Consider the following 9,803-nt stretch of genomic DNA (forward strand, 5'->3'; position numbering starts at 1 on the left):
GTTATAAAGGAGCCCTAAAACATTTTGGTAAGAATGTTTATGGCAGCTAAGCATCATATCTTTCTACTTTATAAAACACGAGGTGATTTTTGTGTCACATATTTTTTATGCTCTCCTTTCATCTAATAAAAATCTATAAAATTTAAATAATTTATTCACTTTTATCATCCACACTATTTCTGTAGCCTCCCGCCTTTTACCGGGTATGTATATTAGACCTGTTTTACTCATGAAAATAAATAAAAAAATTAGAAGAGAAATTAACGGATAATCTTCTTTTAATTTTTTTTAATCCTATCCGAAATCAAATTACGACATCATTCCCGATGTATTCGTTCGACGGTGCTCCTATGACACGTCCATATCTCTATATATTAAATTTATGATAAATATTACTGTATCCAATATTTGATCTTGCTCTTACTTTCATCCCCTTATGACACGTTCAAATCTCTATACATTAAGTTTATAATTGATTATTATATCCAATATTTAACCTTATTTCTTACCCTTGCCCCCTCCCCCTAGTTGGACATCAACTGCGAAGAGCCACTTGGGGGAATGGTACCATGTCAAATTGATTTCAATCACTCTCATCCAACTATAAATAGAAAGTAACTGACAATGCTAACACAATGATGAAGTTGTCTCACAGGTTTAGCTGACGCGAAATGAGAGGCTCATAGCCAAATCTTTAGCCTCAAAGAGCGGGAGTCCCGATAATATCAGTGAGGCCTGAAGAGTAACCCGAGGTGAAGCGAAAGCTCTGAAGGCCAACATCTCAGCCACGAGGACAAAGGCTAAAAAAAAGTTGCCAAAGGATCAAATGGCACATGTACGTCCTGTGAGGATATAGTGTTCCGAGAATATCCTTAGAATGTTCTCATGAGTAAGAGAATTAATGTAATGTGAACTGAGATAATTGGGATATGTCTATAATTATATTGATGTAATGGTATAAACAATTAGTATATCAGAAATACATATTCACTCTACTGTAATTTAGATTCTAACAAGACCAAAAGAGACCGTCCCTGGCTAAGTATGAGCTACATCGTTATGTCATTGACGTATATTAGAACATGGACGACACCTCCTTTTCTAAAGTTGAAAAGGGGTGCATTAACTCTGGTCGAAGCCCAGACTTGCTAAGTTTATGGTCAACCAGGCATTTAGAAATAAAGTCACATGATGCATAAATAGTGGAGCTGCTGAGCAGAATATCGTTGGTGAATAGTGAAATATATATAAAAAAAGAATACAGTAGCCAAGCTGATTTCTGAAGCCGAAAAACAATTGTTTCTGGTCAGATGCGTGACAAAAGTAGTTAGGTGTGTTTGGTTAGATAACAAGATTAGATGGGATATGACTATTTCTATTTTTAGAATGGGATGATCTAATTTTCTGTTTGGTTATGATGAAATGATCCAATTTCCTACTTGCTTAGTAGAATTAGAGTGGATATGATGATTCAATTTTTTGTTTGATTGGATAGATTAGATGAACTGATTTGGTTGTAGGTATTTTCCTTAAGTATTTGGATGAATTTGTCCATGTTTAAATTTGTTTGAATTCAAATTGAATTAAAAAGATAATGTCATATGAAATGCTAAAAATGCATATAAATAAAGCATTATAAAGGAATTTACTTTTTAATTAAATAGCATAGGGTTAAAAACATTTTTTATAAATTAGTACATCACATGAGAAGAATATTGAATTTTCTCAGATTTTTTAGGAATTTATTTAAGGCATTAAGAATGACTAGAATTTATAAAAGTAGGCTTATTTAGAAAAATTGGCTCAAGATTTTTGGATTAAAACCGTTAAAATAGGTTGCTAATGAGCTCTAATTTGCCTATAAAGATATTTAGAATTTTTCAATTACTTATATACTCTAAATATAATTGAGAGTTAAATAAAAAACTCAAAATTAGACTGAGTGTACTGCGTACACACAAGCGTCACCTGCTGTAAACACGAGCAGGCTCGTCCGGCCTTTTTTCTTGGATCGGCTTATCCGGAATCTGGAAGAATATTCTCCTCACGGTGGGATGACTGTCCGTGAACCAAACACCCGAGCCAGGCTAAAAAATTATACGTCTAATCAAACACTGCCTTAAGCAACTAAGAGTATATTACTAGTCTGTGTAGTTATGAACGCACTATCAGCAAAACGTGTAGAATAGCTATCAACTTTCAGGAAAAATACATTATTTGAGAAGTTAGTAGTACGAACAGAAGTGGTGCTATTGTTTCGACCTTTTCACAAAGCTTTCTTATGAATAGTAAGAAAAGCAGTGCACATAATGTTTCATCAGGATACATATTTTCCATTGTTTTACTGAAGTTTCATCATGAAAAGAAAAAAAAAGATATATGTTGTCTGATGGCTGAGAATAAATATGCTCATCAACCAGTGTATCTGACTCTGGCAAACATACTATGCAAGATCATATGACCTAAGAATTTGCTAGTTCACAAATTATTTCCCCCTGAAAGGTCTCTAAGGTAGCGTTCCCTTATCTTGCGCATCTCAGCGGCCGCATCTCTCATGCACATCCTCTCAGATGGTGTCAACTTGCAACAGGACAGTGCAAGTCTAGTGACAGAGATAATGGAACTGTCAATCTCTCCTCCTCCATTGCTTCTGTGCTCTGGATTTCTTGGACAGGTCTCATTAGTGGACAGCAGGACCGGATCAACAATGTCCATCAGCTTCCCTGGAAACGCCGTCTCCACACAGCTCTGTAAGGTTAATCCATCCACAAACATGGCATCAGTGGGCGCCTTCCCTGTAAACATCTCAAGGAGCAGCACTCCGAAGCTGAAGACATCTCCGCATGGAGAGACCTGGCTGCCATCCCCGTATTCTGAGATGCATGTACATACGGCAATGTCAGGATGCTCGAAGGAGCAAGTATACGAGAATGATGGAGTTATGATATTTGAGTTACCTGGAGCGACATATCCAATTGTTCCCTTTATCCCGGTGAAGCTCCTCGAATTTATCACTTGCTCGCCATCTGAATCAGAGAGGATCTTTGCAAGGCCAAAGTCCCCAACGCAGGCGCCAAAGTCCTCGTTGAGAAGAATGTTGCTTGGCTTCAGGTCACAGTGCACTATCGGTGGCTCGCAGTTGTTATGCAAGTAGTCAAGTGCTTCGGCGACATCTACAGCAATGTTCAATCTTTGCATCAGTGTGAGGCCTGGTATAGGCCTGGACACATCTGAACTTGGATTCCGGTCATGTAGCCACTTGTCAAGGCTTTGGTTTGGCTTGAACTCGAACACGAGGGCTTTAAAATCATTCTGTCTCGAGTCAGAGCTAGAGCAGCAGGTTATTACACTAAGCAAGTTACGGTGGCGGATCTTACTAAGTGCCTCACACTCAGCTACGAAGCTTTTGGATGAACCAGACTGCTGAAGATCGAAAACTTTCACCGCTACTACAGTTGCAGTATTTTTCAGTGACAACCTGCCCTTATATACGGACCCATACCTTCCTCTACCAATCAAATTGGTAGCAGCAAAGCCATCAGTTCCTTGGGCCAGCTCAGCATAAGAAACTTTAGGATACTTATCATCCATCAATGAGAGTGCTGATGTTGCCATTGCTATAGAATGAGCTCCCTTTTTCCTTCTGCAGTAGAAGAAGAGAAATGCCAATATCAGACAGAAAAGGCTCCCAATTGAGATTATTGTTATGAGAATGACTCGGTGTTTCATGTCGCTCTGCTTCCCGGACTGAATTGGACAAGCAGGCAAATGTAGCTCCTGGATACCACCGCAAAGCCCGTTATTGCCAACAAATAAGAATCCAGTTGAATTGGCAAACACGCCGTGAACTGGTACTTGACCATCGAGATGGTTGAAGGATATATCAAGCTGGTATAATGAAGTCATATTTTGGAAGGTCTGTGGGATCAGCCCAGACAAGTTGTTATGTGCAAGATCTAACTTTTCCAGGCCCTCCATGTGCCCTAGTTCTTGAGGAATTGCACCCGAAAAATAATTCTTCGCTAAACTTAGAGCTACCAAACCTCGCATTTCACTGATAGATACAGGGAGGCTTCCACTAAAGGAGTTACCATTCAAATAGAGCTGGAGCAAACTTTGGCAGTTGCTCAGCGTGTCAGGCAGTGATCCAGATAGGTTATTTCGAGAGATACCCAAATATGCAAGCTTAGTAAGGCTGGCAACTTCTGGTGGAAGGGGACCGATGAAACGGTTGTCGGACAAATCAAGGATGTATGAAAGAGATGAAAGGTTAAATATCTCTAAGGGAAGTGGACCTGTGAATGCATTGCGCGAGAGTTTTGCGACATTCAACTGCTGCAGGTTCCTGATGGTCACTGGAAGAGGTCCCTCGAAATTGTTATTATCAAATGTGACTATCTCAAGCTGTGTTAGGTTACCGATTGAGGGTGCAACTGTACCTGATAACAGGTTGCCATCTACTCCTAACGCCCGCAACATTTTCAGTTGACCAATTGTGCTTGGCAGAACACCAACAAAATGATTGTTACTGAGGAAAAGCTTCTGTAGGCTGACAAGGTTACCGATGCCGGGCAGTATATTCCCATTGATCTGGTTGAATCCAGCATAAAACACCCGGAGATTGGTCGATAGGTTTGCGACAGAGCCTGGCAGGTCGCCGGCAAGCATATTGTTTCGGAAGCTCAGGACACGGAGCCTGGTGCAGTTTGTTAGCAGTGTGATGAACTCCCAGCCCTCCGTGTTGCTTGCCTCGATTTGGTTCGAGTCGAAGGAAAAGATGCTTGGGCAAAGTGTTCCAATCTCTGAAGGCATCCTCCCAGTGAAATTGTTAACACCAAGGTCCAGAGTGGATATCTGGGTTGCATTGGCAAGGGAAGCCGGAACACCCCCTGTGAAGTGATTCATTGCAAGGAAGATGAACTCAAGGTTTGGTTGGTTGTTTCCCCAGTTGGGCGACAGTGTGCCTTGCAGGTCGTTCTGATCGACACCAAATGCAACCACCGATGATAGGTTGAAGACAGCTTCTGGGATAGTCCCTGAGAGACGGTTCACAAACAATGCCAACCACTGGAGGTTGTTGAGCCTGCCAAGTTCCTCAGGGATGGAACCCTCTATCTGGTTGTTGTCAACGTATAGCGCCTGTAGCGACGAGAGGTTGCCCAGCGATGGCGGAATTGTCCCGGTCAGGTGGTTCCTTGACAAGAGCAAAGCCACAAGCTTTGGAAAGCCTCCGAGCCAAGAGGGGATTTCCCCGGTGAAATGGTTCTGGTCAAGCATGATGTTTATAAGACCAGTGCAGTTGCTTAGGCCATCTGCGATCCCGCCATGAAGTGAGTTTCCCGTGAAATTGAGAAACTGCAGCCGCCCAAGGCGGCCGACCGTCGATGGAATCTCACCCTGCAACTCGTTGAAGCTAAGGTCTAGAATCTTCAAGAATGTTAAGTTCCCAATGGAAGGGGAGATGGTGCCCACAAGCCCGGCCGAGGAAAGGTTCAGTGCTGAGACCCTGCCCTTGTGTCTAAGGCTGCAGGTAACACCAGGCCAATGGCAGAAATCACTAGTTGTGTTCCATGAGGCAAGTGCGGCCGAGTGGCTTCTCAGACTTCCCTTGAATTGCAGCAAGGCGTCCATGTCCATGTCTGTCTCGTTGATGAACGGTGCGGTCGATTCATGAGCAAATGGACTTGGCATCGAATGGAGAACATATGGCAAGAGCAGCAGCACAAGTGCTGGAAACATCGACTGATACCTTGCATATAGAATACATGAAGAAACATCAAAGATACAGAAAAACGATTCAGTGACAGAAAATTTACTATTTGTTTTCTAAAAGATTTGGAGCAACCTTACTGGCTCATCTGTCATATGGACTTCTAGTTCAGAACAATTACCAGAAGTTAGCACTGGCTAGGAGCTAACAGTGATAAGTTGTGCGTATGCACGGATTATAATGAATTGTTCGTACATGATAATTTGCTTTCTAGTGAAAGGAAATCTTTCCCTTTAGTGCTACAAATTTGGAGTTTTTTAATGCAGGATTTTATTTCTCAATCCTACCCGAATTGAACTGTTTTATGTGAAGTTCCAACGTGCAAACAGGGCTCAAGTTTAATAAAAACTGAATCGCAATTTTTTCAAATATTAGAATTTTGTAATAAAAGTTTTTTTATGGATGGCAAGCTCTAACTCTTTTGAAGGTTTGTACTATCGAACTAAAACAGAAAATTGGAACAATAGTTACTTGTTTAAATTATGGGCCCACAAAATTCCTACACCGAGTAGGTCCACCTACGTAAGTGCAAAATAGAAGAAAAAATAGGTTGATGGACGCACAAGCTTGCTAGTGTCTTCTTTTTACTTCGATATGTTTTAGGCTTGTTTTCTTTCACTACATGTATATGATGTAAACAGTATATAAACTGTCAAGGACTGCCCCTGCTGGGCTGGTGCCACGGTTAAAAAACCGATGGTAACCAAGCAAAAACTGCGATAACTGATCATCTTGGTCTGGTTCGGTTTCAAAAACCGAACGGTAACCGAATTTAAATTTAAAAAATTCAAAAAAAAAAATAAATAAAAAATTCAAATAAATCTTAAAGAAAACTAAACACAATTCTAAGACCTTGTGTGAAAAAACTTTTTAAAAATAATTTCGTTTGCATCATATTCTATTGGGAGGAAGTTTAAAAAAAATGAAAAAAATTGAAGCATGCAGCTCAGTTATTAACTCATGTTAAGGAAAAGTTTAACATGAAAACACATATTTTTCTTGTATAAAACGTATCTTAAGAGGATCTTTAAAATTGATTTCACTTTATTTAGAGTTTTATTAATTTCTCTATGATTTTTACAAAGTTCACAAGCATAAAGTGAATATGTTAAGAAACAGTACTGTAATTAACTTTTTTATGTCTACTATTATTTTTTCTATATAAATCATAGTATAAATAAACTAATAAAAGTGGTTTCACTAATTTTTGAGGTGTGATGGGTCAGTTATGAATTAATCTAGTCGCAACATATTTACACAATCCTGCATGTTACAATAACTAATTCATGAGTTCATGTATTTTTAAAAGATATAGGATCATGTAAGAAGACTAACAAAATTAGTTTCATAATTTTTGGATTAGCAAAAAGTAAACTATGCATTTAACTTGGTTTAACAAATACAATTTCTCACAGAAAATTTTGAACTTTTTTATGAGTATAAATACTTTTATCATGTAGATCATGTTACAAGGAAATCAAAAAAATTTGTTTCACTTGATTTGAAGCTCAGATGAATTAGTTATTAATTTTACAAAATTGAGATAATTTTTGGATTTTTTGTTGAACTTCACTGAAAATCGAGAAAACCGCTCGATAAATCGAGAAAACTGAGCGGTTACCAAGAAAACCGAGTGGTTACCGACAATGCGGAAAATTTGAGAAAACTGCTCGATAAATCAAGAATTTTTCCCAAATTTTAAATTTTATCAAATGAATTTTATCCGATTTTTTTTAATTTTCGACCCGCGACTTTTCGGTTACCACCGGAGACCGAGCTCCGGTCGGTAAGCCAAACCCTGACTGGTGCCCCCCTGGCTGGTTGGACCGGGTACAAAAGGAGAGGAACACATCAGAACAAGGAAGCGAACAGATAGACTCGAACTGGCCTTCTTCTTCCCGTCATCTTCCTCCTCCTGCTTGGGTTTCCACTGAACTCTCATCTCCGATCTCACCCACTGTTGCTCTCCCTCCAGACTTCTCTGTTCTTTCCCATCTATTGCTCCATCACTGCTCTAGACTCCTTTCTTCCTTCATTTGTACCCTGCTGAATCTGTAGACTTTCTGTGAGACTGCAAATACATCTCGGTTAGGTGGATTTGGAACGTTTCTGTGTTGATTCGATTGCTTGACCCACAGAGATTTGTGACATAAACTCTTCAAGGGAACTAATCCCACCACAACTGATCATAGACTTACATCTATATATAGTTTTGCTTTGGACGTAGATAGATCTAATCAAGACGGCTTCTATCTTGTAATAGAACGCATTAATTAGAAATGAGTAAAACACATCGGTGATAAGAAAGTGTTGTCAAGTCAAATTGATCACAGGGGGAAAAAAGGGCACGATGAGTTAGATAGCGTGCGAAGCTTAGACAAAAAAAATATACATGCCAAGATAGCTAGCATATTTGGTCATGAAAATGAGTATATTTGCATGTACAGAATCGTGAAGCTCACAAACCTCCAGAAATGCCAACACATGACGAGGTAATGGACGAAGGTCGTTTCTCTCCTGATTCCCCAAACCACAGCGAGAAGACTGGCTAGCTTCTCTCTCTCTCTCTCTCTCGATCGACAGACTACCACTCTATATACATGCTAAGCCACTCGACTCCGTCAGAACAAGGTCAAGATGATTGCAACACAATCTATACGCCTGTACATCAATTTCCACTTGACTTCAAGGCGCCCCTTGTACGTTTCTCTGACTACTTCCAAGTTCCAAGCTACTACAGTTGTTAAGGTGTGATATTTCCTTAGTCCAAATTAATTCATGGTCCAGGACATCGCTCTCTGACGATAGTGGCGAGCACGTTAAGCTCCGTGTGGAAACTGATGAACAACAGATGAATAACGCCAACGATTCACATTTTCAATAGGAATGAAGAATAGGAATGCGACATCTTTGTTTCACACTAACGTGTTCCTATGTTCATACTAGACAGTAGGGATGTTTTTTTTTCACTCCAACAAAACGATGGATGGAGTTAGGCCACAGGCCCATCGCTCTCCTACCTATCTTACCACCAATCAGAGACGAAGCTAGGTTGGAAGGTATGGGTGCATATGCACCCCTTCTATTCAAAAATACTACTACAATTATCCTGTGTTCATACTAGACAGTAGGGACGTTTTTTTGTGTCACTCCAACAAAACGATGGATGGAGTTAGGCCACAGGCCCATCGCTCTCCTACCTATCCTACCACCAATCAGGGGCGAAGCTAGGTTGGGAGGTGCGGGTGCATATGCACCCCCTCGTATTCAAAAATACTACTACAATTAGCTTCGATGAACAGTAAATTACTGTAGCTCCGATGAACAGTAAAGAGCTATGCACCCCCCTCTCCGACGCTAGCTTCGCCGCTGCCACCAATGGCGGATCTTCGGGCGGACCAGGGGCTTGAGCCACCCTACTTCTATTGTAGGATCGGGAACGGCGACCATAAGGGGGTAAATAGGCGTAACAACAAATTTCTTTTAAAATAGATGATCTTTTCCTATTTCTCACCTAACGTACCTCAAAACGCTTAAACGGAAGCAAAAGAATTAGAGAGATAAAACAATAAGACTAGTTTCATGACAACATGACTCCACAGATGGAATATGAACCATAGGTTTCATTCAAGACTATTCCATATGTCTTTGTGCACAAAACTCGTAACTTTCAAAGAAACTAGAGAAGATAGACACCGAATAAGGTTATCCTCCAAGATGATAGTCTAGTGGCAAGAGGACTTAAGACCCGCTCAAATACATAAATATGTAAGTGTTTAAACCACTAGTATTAAGAAAAACAACCTTACAAAGGTGAAAAACTGCAGCTCAAAGAAAAAATCTCCGGGCGAGGAATCTCTCCAAGTTGATGATCTAGAGGCAAAGGTACTCAAGACCCATGAGCATACACTCGTATGTGAGTTTTTATGCCTCTAGCAACAAGAAAAATGATCTCACAAGGTGCTGAAATTTCAGCCCAAAAACTAAAACGAAAATCAAAACCGAAAACCAAAAAACTTACAAACTTGTAAGG

The 9,803-nt window shown here is 40.1% G+C and overlaps 1 protein-coding gene across 2 annotated transcripts; it reads right to left on the reverse strand.

Moving 5' to 3' along the window:
* Positions 1–2,312: 2,312 nt before the first annotated feature.
* On the reverse strand, positions 2,313–8,461 carry LOC133909692 (probable LRR receptor-like serine/threonine-protein kinase At3g47570). Of its 2 annotated transcripts, none has more exons than XM_062352245.1 (3): positions 8,237–8,461; positions 2,958–5,742; positions 2,313–2,873 (listed from the first exon to the last, which is right to left on the reverse strand). In XM_062352245.1, exons 2-3 carry the CDS (start codon positions 5,737–5,739, stop codon positions 2,479–2,481), a joined length of 3,177 nt encoding a protein of 1,058 aa, XP_062208229.1. In that variant the 5' UTR covers positions 5,740–5,742; positions 8,237–8,461; the 3' UTR covers positions 2,313–2,478. The 2 variants fall into 2 exon arrangements, with proteins under 2 accessions (XP_062208229.1, XP_062208219.1); XM_062352235.1 differs by having other exon boundaries at positions 2,958–5,749.
* Positions 8,462–9,803: the final 1,342 nt, after the last annotated feature.

The sequence above is a fragment of the Phragmites australis genome, chromosome 1, assembly GCF_958298935.1.
Source record: "Phragmites australis chromosome 1, lpPhrAust1.1, whole genome shotgun sequence".
NCBI lineage: Eukaryota > Viridiplantae > Streptophyta > Magnoliopsida > Poales > Poaceae > Phragmites > Phragmites australis.

Bases quoted from the DNA above. Each gene is read 5' to 3' on its own strand.
- LOC133909692 (XM_062352235.1), bottom strand. From the start codon at position 8,256: ATGTGTTGGCATTTCTGGAG. The intron at 5,750-8,236 runs GTTTGTGAGCTT...TCTATATGCAAG, and splicing joins ATGTGTTGGCATTTCTGGAG to GTATCAGTCGATGTTTCCAG. The intron at 2,874-2,957 runs GTAACTCAAATA...CATGCATCTCAG, and splicing joins AATTGGATATGTCGCTCCAG to AATACGGGGATGGCAGCCAG.